The sequence below is a fragment of the Betta splendens genome, chromosome 16 (genome assembly GCF_900634795.4).
Source record: "Betta splendens chromosome 16, fBetSpl5.4, whole genome shotgun sequence".
NCBI classification, from domain to species: domain Eukaryota; kingdom Metazoa; phylum Chordata; class Actinopteri; order Anabantiformes; family Osphronemidae; genus Betta; species Betta splendens.
In genome coordinates this window covers 7766665-7781147 of record NC_040896.2, presented here as the reverse complement: position 1 = coordinate 7781147, position 14483 = coordinate 7766665, and the positions used below count along the sequence as shown (strand labels likewise).

Genomic DNA, 14483 nt, shown 5'->3' with positions numbered 1-14483 from the left:
GAACCTGAGCAGCGTGAACCCTGTGAACCCCGCACGCTCTTTTTAAACGCCTCGCCGCTCGTGCGTGCCTGCTTTCCGGGGCCCCACGCGCAGGACCGACATCCAGTGAATGGCCAATCCTCTGGCAGCGGAACGAGCGCTGCCCCGGGAGACGACTGGCGCTGGTGCTGACCCATTTCTGTAAACTGGGGAACGGGGTTGGGAAACCTCTGTGACCCGCGCCAGTGCTGCCGGGGAGCCTGCGAGCGAGCGCGTGGGGCTGCGGCGACAGAATGAGAGGTTGAACTCGCCCGTGACGTGCGTGAGAGATGTCCATGCAGGGGTCCGTGCTGGCGGTGGGGAAATGGCTCGCCTGCCTGGAGTTTATGCGTGAGTAGCTTCTCGCTCACTTATCATTCTTTTTCACAGTTTGAACGTTGCTTGTGCACTTTGTGATCAAGCGGAGTCGTGCGTAAAAGCAGATTTCTATTACGTAATGCGGCGAATATCACGCACGTCCCGCGCCCTCATCCTGGTTCTCTGCTGTTCTGTCTCCTGATCCCGCAAACAGGCGTCTTTTCTTCGCCACATCCAATGGGAAAAACACTCTGAGCCCCGAGGGTGGGATTTCGACACTGAGGAATCCTGTAGTGTTTTTATTCATTTGCCGTAGGAATGTGCACAGAGAGGGGGAGGAGGGGAGTGTTCGAACAATTTGTACCGACCCGGTTGGGGAATAATGGTGGAATTATACGTTTTCGATCATCGGAACATTGCGTCTTTGCGCGCGTCCGGCCTCCGCACCCCGGAGTCGCGTTGGGACTAAACGATCCGCTCCGACACGTGAAGCCGACAGGTCAGACCTGTTTTAGTTTGGTCGCACTTTTCAAACGCAGATGCAGCTACCGTCGCTTCACGCTTCCTTTTCTGGGAACTGTCTGTTCTAAGAAGCGCTAATGTGTCACTGCGCTCACTCCCCTTCAGCTCATAAAGGGATCCATTCTCAGTAACACACTCCCATTTAGAGGAACGACACATTAGGATCACGATAATTAATTAGCAAATGACAAATGATTACAATTCCAAAGGTTTTGGTGCTGAGTTTTCTGTTCGTGCGTGAATCTGAGGTACAGCTTGAACTTCATTGCACAATTTGACTATGTAACATTTGAAATGCCTTATCTGATCGTCATATCTGCAGGAACGTTCGTCTCTAACACAGGCGGGTCTTCCAGTTAGTCTAGATCTACTTGCATATAGGTTCTCGTTTTACTGCCTCTGGGCTTTGGCCAATTTAATTCCCATGTGGAAAAAAAACCCCCCAGTACAGTATGTGTCCTGGAATGAGGGTCGCGCCTTTAAAGCAACAGCCTGATGGCTCCTGACGAGCAGAGCTGGAGATTAGACTGGTGCAAAGTTTGCCTAGAAACATGCAGTTCACAGAAAACTGTAAGCTCCTTACAGATGGCATTACACATACAGTCAATGCAGCCTAAAGCAAAGAATAGCTATGTTTAGCTTAAACTTTCCCTGTTGTCCCAACAACATCAATCAACAATTCCAGTTGGGTTTGGGTATTGCAACATCACCCCTGTTGCCTCCTGCGCCTCATGGCTCCTACTATATATATAGGTCAAAGTAAATATAGTGAGGAGGTAACTGGGAAGTACTTTACTCTGTTGGCTCTGGGAACATAGTCCAGCAGAAGCAGAGTTCTAGTCCTACAGGCTTCGGTTTCACATGTTTTCATGCACACACATGCATCATCTACTGTTCCGTCTCATATATTGAATTTTGTCACCTACTGTTCAAAACGCTTATTGATCCCATTGTCTGAACCGTATGCACAACAGCCTATGTACAGTAGGTTCTCTGATCTCAGGTGTTTAATGGCTGTGTGCCGAGACTCCCAGAGGAAACCAGATGTGTTGAAACATGTTGGAGTGTGCATATACTTGAATACATGGAATTAAAGTCCATTTTGTATTTGTATTATATATGAGCCTATGTATTCATCGTTTGAGTAATGGTTGACTTCAGACTGTATGTGAACAGTTGATGTACAGTATAGGGCAGATGTTTGCTCATTAGGGCACAGCAGAAGTTTAGAAGGGTCGAGGTTCAACACTAAGAACCTACAGACCTGTCACTCTATAACCACAGGATGGCAAGAGTTTGAAGCACAAATGCAGCTATGGACCATGTGTCTGTTCGAAAGTCCTGTTATCATATGTTTATGGTTCTATTATGACATGGTGGAAAATGTGAATAACTATCAATACGATGCCGCCAACAAAGGCACTTCATGCGTTTTAGCTAGGTGATGACCGATGGCTGTCTTTTAAACATTATCATCATTATCTGTTTTAATTTCAACATTAGTCTTTTTTCCCAAATAGTGTTTCCATAAATGCTTTGTTCAGTGTTTTCTGCCAGTTTTTCTTTAATTATTAAAATACAGAGCCATATCTTATATGTGCATTTCTTTCTGTATATGTATATGTATATGTATATGTATATGTATATGTATATGTATATGTATATGTATATGTATATGTATATGTATATGTATGTGCGCGCCGGCAGCGCGCGCTCGTCCACACACGGCTCGTGTTGTTTTTGTTCCAGTCGTCCACGTGAGCACCGAGCAGCGCTTCTCACTGGCTCGCGCGAGACAACAGAAAAAGACACAATTACAAAACGCGGAGACGGGAAAAACGAGGAGACGCGCGGCTCAGCTCGTCACGCCACACGCGCAAAAAGACACTCAAGCGGTCCACGACGACGCGGCGGCAGAGCTGCTCGAATGCCCGAGGGTCGGGGTAAGTCCAGAACCGCGGGGTTCGTGTGACAAGCAGGCGGAGATGCGTTTCCTTCTTCCCCGCTGTGCATCGGCGTTTTGTTGGGCGAAGTTTTGCTGCACGCGCTGAAGATGTGCGTGTCCCCGCGGCACTTGAACGCGTCTTTTGGTGAAGTTGCTAGTGTTCTGAGGGCATTCCTGGAGAGAGTTGGACGGGTGGGGTGGGGTGGTGGTGGTGGTGGTGGGGGGTGCCTGTCTGGGCCTGAAAGTCCTCCTGAGAGCCAGCTACATGTGACCAGCATATTTTCCTATACGCTCTCTGTGTTTTTCCAGCCTGTGTGCAGCTGCCACATGCACTTGAACCGCGTCTTTCTCACAGAACGAACCCACGGGTGGGGTTTTATTTACTAAAAGCTTCAGTGTCTGTCACAGTAGGAATTCAGCTGATGCATTCAATGCTCCTCCGATTAAAATGACGGCCTCATCTGTCACAGATGTCGCCTTCGTCTGAACCTCACGGTCAGTTTCCTCTGAGATATAACAAAGGGAAGCATCTGATGTTAGAATTCTTATGCAAACTTTAATGAACAAAATGGCAATTAACTGAAAATCAAGGTGTTAATAATCACACGTATAAATTAGAGAATCAGTAAAAGAGATTGAGCAGAAGTTCCGCAGCCCACGATGATGTGTTTTAATCCTTTTACAGCAGGAGTTGCTTTTCTGAGTCATCGAACTCCTGTTTAAGTGTGTGACTTCATACTCTGTGTAGTAACAAAGTAGAAGTGGTTTCTATTTGACATCATGTTCCCTTTATTTGTCAGGGTTTGACAGTCACGCGCTGTCTGGAGGAACACACTGACGCTGGACTGTTTGTGGTTCACTCCTTTTCTGTAAAACAGTTGTGTATTTCAAATGAACTCTGACATAAGGTGGAAAATCATTCAGGAAGATCTGTTAAAAAAAGAAAAAGAAGTTTGGCATCACTCTAGATTTAAAAGCAAAAGAGGAAGTAATAAAACATCTCATGGCAGTTTTTTTCAGATTATGATGTAACTCTGCTTCCTCGGTCTGTGAGTGCATGTGGAAGATGCTGCTGTAAGAATTTATCTGATCGCAGTCCGATGACTTCTGTTCTGTGGTTTGACCCAACGTGAAACAATACAGCCAGAACAGAATAAGGGTCACGTTTCCTAAAGGAAGAACCCCAACGATCCGTCCCCTCCGAGGCCCAAACTCTGTGCACTTCCTGTTCTGCTTGTGTTGTAGTCAACAGAATGTGCACGAGAAATAACAGAATTCAAATCTGAACCCAGGTGGCCCGTGCGTTCTCGGTCGCACACATGAAGCGTGTGGACGTGCTCCTGTCACGGCGGCTGAAGCCTGTTGGACGGTGGTTGGACTGGTGAACCGAGCTGATGCACGCTGGCGTTGGACTCATTAAACATGGAGCAGCCGCCTACCAGTTATGTGTGTGTAAACAGGTCTACGCCGCCGCCTCCTATTTCAACATGTAAAACAGCTTAAGCAGAAGAACAGGCGTGTGTCGACCTGCACGCGAAGCTGCAAACAGAGGGTCGGCAAAAAAGACGAAGAAGCAGAATGTCTCAAGTCCATTTTGTATGTTAATACTTGAATGGAGCAGCAGACATTACGTGAACCACAGTTGTTGCTAATGAAGTGAAATTGTGCTTTTCCCTATTGAACGTGTCAAAACCACATTTGGAGAAAAATCTCCTGTTTTTGTTCGTTAATTTGATTTACACAAGAAATCTGCCGTCCACGAGTTTGGTTGTGATTCACATGACGAGCGTTGAGCACGGAGTCGACTGTTTGAATCACAGTTAAAGACGACTGTGTTAACGTCAGGTCAAGTTTATTTGACTTCGTGACTGTTTGCATGTTCCAGCTTCAGCTGCTCCCAGTTTGTCGTGCTGTGTAGATTGTGTACGTCTCCAGTTAGTGTGTGTTGGACCTTTTCTGGGTTACATCTTGTTTTGTTGCTGATCTCCTAATTTCAACACACTTGTTTTCTTCCAAACGTTGCTGCGAGCTAAACGGCCTAAAAGCAGTCATTCGTCTCCGTGTGCGTGATGTAAACACGCCTTTCTCAGAAGCGCTGAGAACAGGAAGAGCTAAGCATTTTTCGGGTGTGTTATCTTTCGGGGAGGATGCGTGTAAGATTTAATAAACGGCTCACACAATGCAGGGTGTTCTCAGCGCGGCCGACGCAGGACCGAGGCCATAGATTAGCTGCATCAGGCCCATGTGAGGACATGGACACATGTTTTACACGGCTCAGCTGTTCCATCAAAGGGACAGAGTGACCTCAGACCTGAGGGAGTGGTGTTTGTCTGAGCGCTCCTATGGACCCAACAGTCATCTTCATGTCCTTGGAGGTGCACTTTATATATAAAGTTATGCTGAAAAGACATTTTACGTCTGTTTGTGGAGGAGGAGTTGAATTAAGGACGTCCACACATCAGGTCTGGCCTTTATCCACAGACGAGTGAATAACACGAACATCGACTTGTTTGGCTTCAAAGGCGTGAAGCCGGATTCAGTTCTGGTCTAATGAATACATTTTGCATCACAGAATTTAACATTCAAACCAGTCGCACGTCTTGCGAAGGAAACGCACCTGGATACGTAACTGTGGATTCGACTCGTGTGTGTGTGTCTCCGTGTGTCCGTGTGTGTGTCTCCGTGTATGTGTCTCCGTGTGTCCATATGTGTGTCTCCGTGTGTGTGTCCGTGTGTCTATATGTGTGTGTCCGCGTGTGTGTGTGTCTCCGTGTCTGTGTGTGTCTCCGTGTGTCCGTGTGTGTGTCTCCGTGTGTGTGTGTGTCTCCGTGTGTCCGTGTGTGTTTCTCCGTGTGTGTGTGTGTCCATGGGTGTGTCCGTGTGTGTGTCCGTGTGTGTGTCCGTGTGTGTGTCTCCATGTGTCCGTGTGTGCGCCGCCTCTTTATTTTCCAGCGGTGCTGAATGTGGGTTTTGTCCCCGTTTGCATACATGTTGGTGCACTCGTACTGCTGGGTGCTCGCTATCATAGGACGGCCTGTGTCTGCGGCGCCTCATTTCCATCCAGCGCCGTGTGTAACAGTCCTCCTTTGGCCCTTGTCCTCCCGCGGCTCCAGCGCGCACAAAGCCCACTTTGTGGTCGCTACCAGCCGAGGCCTCCAGCTGGGACGCAGAGGCGCTTGATGCCGCGTGGAGCTGCTCCTCTGCAGAAGAAGCAGCAGGCGGGTCGTCGTATAATGTGTTTTTGGTCCATGACTTATCTGGAAACACGCCGTGGTGCTTTTGATTTCATTGTGACGAAGCAGGAGCTGCGAAATGCAGCGTCTCGCGCCTCGTTATGTTGTGACAATGCTCGGCATTCTCTGCGGCCGGGACTCGAGTGCGGCTGCGAGGAGGTTGTTGTCGGTGTCCAGTCAACAAAGACGCCACATTCAGGACTTAATGCACACATCAGTGTTGGTGTGGAAGTCCAGTGTTCTGCAACTGTGCTGGTGGCTCGAGTAGGTCACCAAAACCATGATGAAGATGTTGATGATGATGAAGATGATGATGATGATGGCTGTAGGCACATGTATTAATGCCTGCCGTGTGTCTTCTCCCTGCAGTGTTTCCAGTGTGGCGGGGCTTCGGCGCCGGCGCCGGCGGCGGTGGGTGGAGCCAGGGCTGGGGCCGCTGCCTGCGCTGGCAGCCCGGCGGCGCGGGGGAGGCCCGCCTCTCCGTCTTTGACTACCCCGTCTGGCTGGTGCTCTGCCGGCAGGGGCGCGCCCGGCTCAGGGAGGTGTGTCAGAGAGGGAGGGGGTCCATCAGGCTGCCCACAGACATGCTGAGCATCAACCTCCCCCAGCTGTTTGACATCCACCAGGTCCCAAAGGTAAGCAGCACCTGAACCCACACGTCAGAGCCCTGTGGTGTCTCCCAGTCAGGGACTGGTGCAGCTACGTTGGTCACTGGTAACCACTTTGATCTGTCACCAGTTTGCATCTGACGTGGTTCTTTTCTGGTAACACTTACAACAACGCAGTGTGGATGAAGCGTCTGCTATGTGGCTGTGGATCAATAGCTGGACATGAAAGTGCAGCATCACGTGTGGTTCATAAGCTGCACCGTGTGAATGGCTGTGCTCAGACTCTGCAGGTCGGGTCAACGCTCACATTGTTCCAGCCTGTGTTTATCTTGGTGTCTTCCTTGTTAGCATATCTACGCAGCCTCAGCCTGAGACTTGAGGCCGGAGGAAACTGTTTTTCGCTGTTTCTCCAAATCCAGTGTAAATAGTGACATTCTGCAGAGAACGCTGTGAGGCGCTGGAGCAGCTCCACGACCACTCTCAGGGTCAAGGTCGAAACCTTTGCTTGTTTTCTCTAATCTTACAGGTTTACGGAGAAATGTGGGAGGGTTTTGCCTCTGGTGGTTTTTAACAGTTATTTAAAGGAAAAGGTAAATAGTGGAAGGACCCATCTTCCATCTGGGCTGAAGACTCACTTTAAGTGAGGCACAGCCGCGCTGATGTATATTATTGTCTCCACCAAAGGCCACGGCCGGGTTTTGCAGGTGTCCGTCCTCACCTGCGCTCTTTGTGTGTCTCTCAGGTGTTCCGGGAGGACAGCATCATCTCTGGGTACCGTCACCCACGGAGCTCGGCCCTGGACTGTGTCCTCAGCAGCTTCCAGATGAACAACGAGACAATCAACATCTGGACCCATTTCCTTCCAACATGGTGTGTAGCGTAGAAACCACCGCCTCGTGATGGGCTACCTTTCATTGCGTGCGTTACGTGCCTGCAGACGTGGGAGCACCAGTGGAAGCACAGCGTGAGGCAGCTGGGAGTGTCTTTGTAGTGCTGGCGAGAAAATAAACACTGATGGATGAACCTTCAGATAGAATTGGAAAAGTTGAATCCGGATCCTCAAAGCTACGAAAGGCCTCAATCAAAACACACAAACCCAGGAAGCCACAATAGTCCAACATTGTTGTGTAAATGGCTGTTGAACTGTTGTGTGTTTGTGCTTGTGTGAAACGTGAAGCTGTTGCACCTCGTTAAGCCACTGGCCTTTCTGCAGGTACTTCCTGTGGCGTTTCTGCGTGCTGTGCTCCACTCTGAACTTCCTGACTGACAGCTACACGTGGCCGCTCCTGGTCTACATGCTGCTGATCTGCGTCTACCCCTTCACCTCCTGCTGTGCGCACACCTTCAGCACCATGTCTGCAGAATCCCGCCACGTCTGCTACTTCTTTGACTACGGAGCCCTCAGCCTCTACAGTCTGGGTAAGTCTGGACACGCTTCACTCAGGGCAGAAGTAGGGAATGAATGATGGATCTACTGTACAGTACTTAAAAATACTACAATGAGTGATTCATGTGACTTTATCAGTGTTTAGTCAAGGAGTCTGTTTTATATGATTAGCTCATCTGGACTTTAAAGTGTGTTTAAAGTCATTCACTTTGAGTTTTATTTTTGTAAGGATGAGTTTTACCTCGTGCCCTTATTTTGATGTGCAGGTTAGACAAACACTGACTGACCCAACGCCTTTCAAATGGCTGATCCGAACCATGAATACTGGAGTCTGGTCAGCTTTAGAAGGAATCTGGGTTATTTTCTGTCTGTTTCTAATAATCCTCTGTTTCTAAGAATGCTGACGTGATGCTTCTTCTGTCTGTTACGCAGCTGACGTGACCTGACTCACAGTCATGTTGAATCCATGTGCTGTTCGTTTCGCCTCTCTCCTGAGTGACGGTCTCATGTCTTAATGTTTGTTTGGCTTCTCATCACTTCTTCTCTTGCTGAACATGCTGTCACTGCCTGTCATTGTTATTTAAATCATACATACAGTACGATTGGACGGGTTAGATGAGTAGCGCAGCTTGATAACTGCACAGCTTAGGTCTGAGGCCTTCAAGCCTGTTGAGCAAAGAGGATATTTGCTCTGGGCCCCAAAGCAAACTCGCTTCCTCAGCGATCTGCCACACAGCTTCTGAGCCTGGTGTGAAGTCTGTCTGGGGGGTAGGAGCTGCAGAGCTGTGGGACAGGTTTTGCAGTAAAAGGCCGAGCGTTGAGGAGGTTTCTGTTTAACACAACAGATGCTCCCCAGAGAAGAAAATAACCTCCACTCTGCGCTTGACGAATCGTCCCTCTCATCTACAAAGCCCCGCGGTTCACAGATCCTTCCTTTGTAATTGGGAAGAGACTCTCGAATAATTTAGCATAAGCGGTTTCATCACTTCCGAAGACAAAGCGACAGTGTGCAGAAGCAGAGAAGTGCTTTTTCCGCTGTGGCGCCCCCCAGTGGCTGCATCAGAGAATGCAGCGCAGCGGACGGCCGTGAACGGACTTTGATGCGAGATGCTGTGTTTGTGGGCAGGTTGTGCCATGAGCTACGGCTACTACGTCATGCCAGACTGCTGGGTCAACAGTTTGCTCCACCAGCACTTTGTCCCCATTGCCATTGGAAACACGTTGTTCTGCACCAGCTTGTCCTGCTATTCCAGGTAAGATGCATTCCCTCCCTCCAGCTTCCGTAGAAAATAAATGTTTACCACAAAGTGAAACTTTAGCCTCTGAGGGTTAAAAACAGATGTTGGCAATTTCCTTTTGAATTTGATTGACATAAAACTTAGTCTGAACCAGGAAAACACAGTTTACTGTTTCCTAAAGACTTGCGCTCCCGCCAGGATGGAGGAAGCTTTTACACCATCATGTGATGCTTAAATTCTCTGCAAAACCAGACAAATTCAGTTGCTGTAGATGCAGCGAGTCTTAAAGACTGTTGTCTGGCAAACGTTTTGCTTATTATGGTACATTTCCTCCTAAAGTTCCAGTAACCCTCGCCGTGGTCTAATCGTTAATCTTGCCTTTCGTGAGCGCTGAGTGGAAGTAGGATTTTGCCGCTCTGCCAGTTCTGAAGCGTCTAATGCTCCGGTCATTGAGTAAGATGATTAAAGGGTCTGGAGCGTGCGTAGCGCCGGTGATTACATGATCAGCTACAGGTTGTACAGACCTGCACCAGGAAGCAAATTGTCCAGCTATTACGGCCCTTTGTCCTTCTCTGCAGGTTCCTGGAGATCCAGTTTCCACACAAAAGTAAAGTTCTGAGGACCGCGGCCTTTGTCGTCCCTTTTATTTTTGACACCACTCCTCTCGTTTACAGGGTGAGACTTTCTAGCTTTGCCTCAGCTCTGCATTTATCCACGTAGTCCACCGATATTTGAAATCACACTCCTGCCTACAAACCACTGTTTTGGCCCTGAAGTTCTGTGCTTGTGTGTGTTTCCTTATGTAAAAGCTCTGATCCGATTGGTGTCCGGCTTTAATACTTTAAGCAGGATTTTGGCTCAATGGGCGACAAACTGATTTCCTTCCTAATCTAATACAAACGCTGCACTGCCATCAATTATTTCCCTTCATTACTGCCGTGATTCATTTTATTCCTATGAGCGGCCGCTAAGTTGGGGACCATCGGCGCCTCCACCTCCTAAATGTGGCCTCCTGTCCGTTCAGATCCTCGCGTGCTGCGGTGAGAGCTGCAGTCCAAGCGACGCCTTGTCCAACCACTCGTACCACGTGCTCTTCGCCTTCCTCACCTGCTTCCTGTTCACCGCCCACCTCCCGGAGAGGCTGGCGCCCGGGCGCTTCGACTACTTCGGTACGTCCCTTCTGCCGCCGCGTTAAATCGATTCATTTAATGAGAAATGTGTGGACACGTCGCAGGAAAAGGCGTTGTGTGGGTTTTTAAAGCGTGGACCTGGTTCAGCTTGTTTTATATCTTTTTATTAATGATGACTGTGCTTGTGAGTCTTTTTAACAGATCTCTCTGCTAAACAGTTCTTCAGCTGCTTTTATCAGTATCTTTATGAATGCAAACGTATGATTTATGAAACATGGAGGTTGGAGGAAATTATAACTGTGATAATAATAATCGTTATAGAAGCCAAAGGGAGCTGTTGCCGACTCTCAGCTCCACCTGTTAAATGCGTTACTCACATTACTGACCCAGTGACTGTCGGTGCGTCTGTCTGCTCGTTGTTGTACAGGTCCCAATCAGATCTTTTTACTAGTTTAAAAGGAACTAAGGGCCAGAATGAAGAGTGAAGCACAGTCATTGCAAATGAAACGATGATGATGATGATGATGATGATGATCAGCTAAAACCAGATTGCTCCAGTTTTACTCGTCTCACCTTTTCGTGTGACTGAACCCTGTCTTCCCTCACCAGGCCACAGCCACCAGCTGTTCCACGTCAGCGCGGTGGTCGGGACCCACTTCCAGATGGAGGGTGTGATAGCGGACATGACGTCCCGGAGGACGTGGCTGCTGGCCCACGGGGTGGTGCCTTCCTTCCTGGGGACCGTCGGGGCGCTGGTTCTCAGCCTGGTGCTCAACCTGGCCGTCATTGGCATCTTCAGTGCCCCGTTGCTGTGGGAACGCTGCCGCGGCCTGAAGCCGCCTCACGCGGCGCCGTGCGAGCGTAAGGAACAGTGAGTCTGAGACGGGACTGAGTGACTTTCAGGTTTTGGGCTCTTTGTCTCGGCCGCGTGTTTGTGATCACTAACGAGAGTCGCTTAACACCTGTGGTTTTATCCTTCACATGTACAGAAATGTGTTTGGTGATGGAGCATTTTTATAAGCGCGTCGTGTTTTTACAAAAGCTGAGGACCCAACGACATTTATTGAAGTGTTCACATGAAAAGAAACGTTTAACTTATTTTTAAGTACGTTCAAAACGCCTTTAACTATAATAACACACACACACACACACACACACACACAAGTGCCTTATTACACTTCATCTACAGTGTTTACAGCAAAATGTCGAATCTCCAACTGGAAGCATTCAGTGTTACAGTTTGCAGGGATTATATTTTTGGGTTAATGATGCTTTGTTTGCGCGTGTTCGGCCTGAAACCCCTTTACCTTCGTAGAGAGTTATTGAAAAGGTTCTCTGTAACTGGACTTTGCTTAGGTCCTTATTCAACTCTGCATAATATAATGCAGATTGAATTGGCAGCACTTATATATCCACCTATTGATTCCACTCAGCGATGACTGGAATTGATTTGCAGGCCAGTGTGGTTCTCTTTCTGATTGCTCGCCTTATTATGAACCCCACAATCTGGCCTCAATGGGGAACAAAATGTTACAGTGTGGCAGTGATTAAAAGACAGGTTCCATTTTTATAACGCTGCGTTTCCATGGCAGCGCTATAGCGGCCTCCTGCCCCCCGAAGGTCTTCAGCAGTTGTTATATTCTGAGCAAATGGCACCACTTCGTCTTGTTCTTCTGTTGCATATTGTGAAGTCTATTATGAATATCTTATCGTGTACTGCACTTAAAATGGTTTGAATTCAACTTGTACGTATTTGCACAACTCCAGTCCAGTCACATTGTGGTTTAGCTTTTCGTGGAATTAAGAGAAACTGTGAGACCAACGTATGTTTCGTCATATGAACGCAGGGGTTCACTGGTGTCATAACGAACCGGCACATCTACTTACTTTACTCGAATTATTTGATCGTTCCGTGAGACATTTACCTCATTTACTTTTCTTTATAGCAATAGGATTGTTTTCGCTTCTAGGTGCAACAGTAGCGCGAAGGAGGTGGGTTTTAGGAAGAATCTAATTCTAATTACTCATAGGCTGAATAATATACTGAAAGAATTACAATCTCACCAATGTCTGATCATAATTGAGCCTTACAACAAGTGGGGATTTTTGCTGGAGCGGAGCTTTCTGTTAACGTTTTATATTTCTCATCTAATGTTTATGTAAGGAACTCTTAAAATTCAATTTTTAAAAAATCTGATGCATATTTTAAAGATGGTTAAAGCATTGATGGCTGCATAAGATGGACTCTCCTCATTTCTACTTGTTTGAGGACTTAATTCCGATGTGAATGACTTGATAAGTGGCGCAGAGGAGGCGATTCATCGGCGATATCGTCAGCAGATGCTGCAGGGCACTGACCACTGTTCAGCTGGTTGTGTAGAGGCTGGCGACCGTTAACATCCAGCAGCTACAGACTTCGGCAGACGTCTGTTTATTACATGCAGCACATTCACACCTAGTTTCACTCGTAGTTATTGCACACAACACTTGCTCGTCTCTGTTTTGATGTGTTGTAGAGAGTTTAAGAGGGACATGTATGTGACAATGGGGCTGCGGTGTGTTATAGGTCCATATTGGACGCTAAGGAGGAAACGTCGGCTGTAAAGTGAAGGTGTAGAATCACAAGCGCACACAGACACGTGTTTGTATTTGGAGCGTGGCTTTTATTCACCGTTGGTGTGGAGCATTCTCCCGACTCGTCTCATCCCCGCTGGGCGTTGATCGATTTGTGTTTTGCTCTACGGTCATCATCTTACAGCATTCCTTGGTCTGACCCTGTTGATTCTTGGAATTGCATCATTACTGGCTTCTGATGTGGTTTTGTGAGTATCGACCCGGACTTGCTGCTGTTTTTGTGCCGTCTCGCTCAGTCTCAGTCGTGCACAGGTGTCGGCAGCTCCAGCGCTCGGAGAGGCTGCGCGTCGACGCTTCTGCAGCAGTTGGATCAGGGCTGATGTCTGTTCATTCACTTATGACCAAATGATACTAAAGCTACACATCCAGACCAGGCCACTGCTCACACTCTAAACCTCGTAGCGTTTCTTACTCCACAGGTTTGTAATTTTCAGGAAAACTGGGCACTTTTTTAAAAAAACAACAAAGAGCTGAAGGATGTTTGATAACGTGATAGAAAGCACGAAGGCGAGTCTGACAAAAGCTTTGGATTTAAAAAAAGAAAACTGGGTTCACAAGTAACTGGTGCTTTTTTTAAACTGATGTTTTATGTTTGTTTTGATACAAGGTTTGATTTTGATTTGTTCATCGGGTAAATGAAAACTTTTCAAATGTATAAATACATAAATGTTTTTTGCGGTGTTTAATTTGTACTTTGTTGTAGGCTTGTGTAATAAATGAAGCCTTTTATAAACTTAACATTTGCCGCAGTAATTTCAAATGTCACATTAGATTGGATTTCACGAGCCTCTTGATCAGCACCACCTTCTGAAAATCAGTCTGCCTAATTTCAGACTAGAGCCCAAAAACACTTCTGCGATGTTACTGCTAACAAACACATTTCCATCATCAGATGAGCTTCGATGTATAAAACTCAAGAAATGAATGCATGTAGTTTGTCATGCATCTTTTTTCAAGCATATAAAATCCTGATTGGTTGAAGTCAACATGTGGACGGTGGACAACGACCAACCAACTGCAGAACCCCTTGCTGTAACTCCAGCCGACCAGCAGAGGGCAGAGATGTACAAGAGCAGCGTTCACACTGATACTGAGGAAAAAACGCATTTGCAGGGCTGAAATCCTGTGAATCCCCAAAGATGTAGTGGCAGGAAAAGCAAAGGTGAAGCATGGTTGGTGGAAACAATTATGTATATAAATATATGTTAACCCTCCTAAAATATTTACTGTGCAATAAGAGCCAATGTCCAGCCTTTAAACCAGACAAAACGTTTTTACATTTTCTGCTTTTCTTATTAAAGAATGTCTTGTTGAAGTAATTCTTCCTCCGTCTGTGCTAATGTCTTTATTTTAGCGTTTGCCGCTGCTTTGTGGAACCGTCGTCTTCCTCCTCGTCACTCAGGGTGGTTTATTTTAAGCAGGAGACGCCGACATTATCATAAATCAATAG

The 14483-nt window shown here is 47.3% G+C and overlaps 1 protein-coding gene across 3 annotated transcripts; it reads left to right on the top strand.

Annotated features, from left to right (window-relative positions):
- Window positions 1–64: 64 nt before the first annotated feature.
- Window positions 65–13771, top strand: paqr6 (progestin and adipoQ receptor family member VI). 3 transcript variants are annotated; one of them, XM_029128734.3, is made up of 8 exons: window positions 65–369; window positions 6406–6671; window positions 7387–7514; window positions 7858–8063; window positions 9158–9284; window positions 9848–9944; window positions 10294–10438; window positions 11009–13771. In XM_029128734.3, exons 1-8 carry the CDS (start codon window positions 309–311, stop codon window positions 11272–11274), a joined length of 1296 nt encoding a protein of 431 aa, XP_028984567.1. In that variant the 5' UTR covers window positions 65–308; the 3' UTR covers window positions 11275–13771. The 3 variants fall into 3 exon arrangements, with proteins under 3 accessions (XP_028984567.1, XP_028984565.1, XP_028984564.2); XM_029128732.3 differs by lacking the exon at window positions 65–369 and adding an exon at window positions 642–835; XM_029128731.3 differs by lacking the exon at window positions 65–369 and adding an exon at window positions 2526–2801.
- The last annotated feature ends 712 nt before the right edge of the window (window positions 13772–14483 follow it).

What these genes read in the sequence shown, in the direction of transcription:
- paqr6 (XM_029128731.3), top strand. Translation starts at nt 2,528, where the DNA reads ATGTATATGTATATGTATATGTATGTGCGCGCCGGCAGCGCGCGCTCG. An exon ending in TCGAATGCCCGAGGGTCGGG is followed by an intron (nt 2,802 to 6,405) that starts GTAAGTCCAGAA and finishes TTCTCCCTGCAG; the next exon opens with TGTTTCCAGTGTGGCGGGGC. An exon ending in ACCCATTTCCTTCCAACATG is followed by an intron (nt 7,515 to 7,857) that starts GTGTGTAGCGTA and finishes GCCTTTCTGCAG; the next exon opens with GTACTTCCTGTGGCGTTTCT.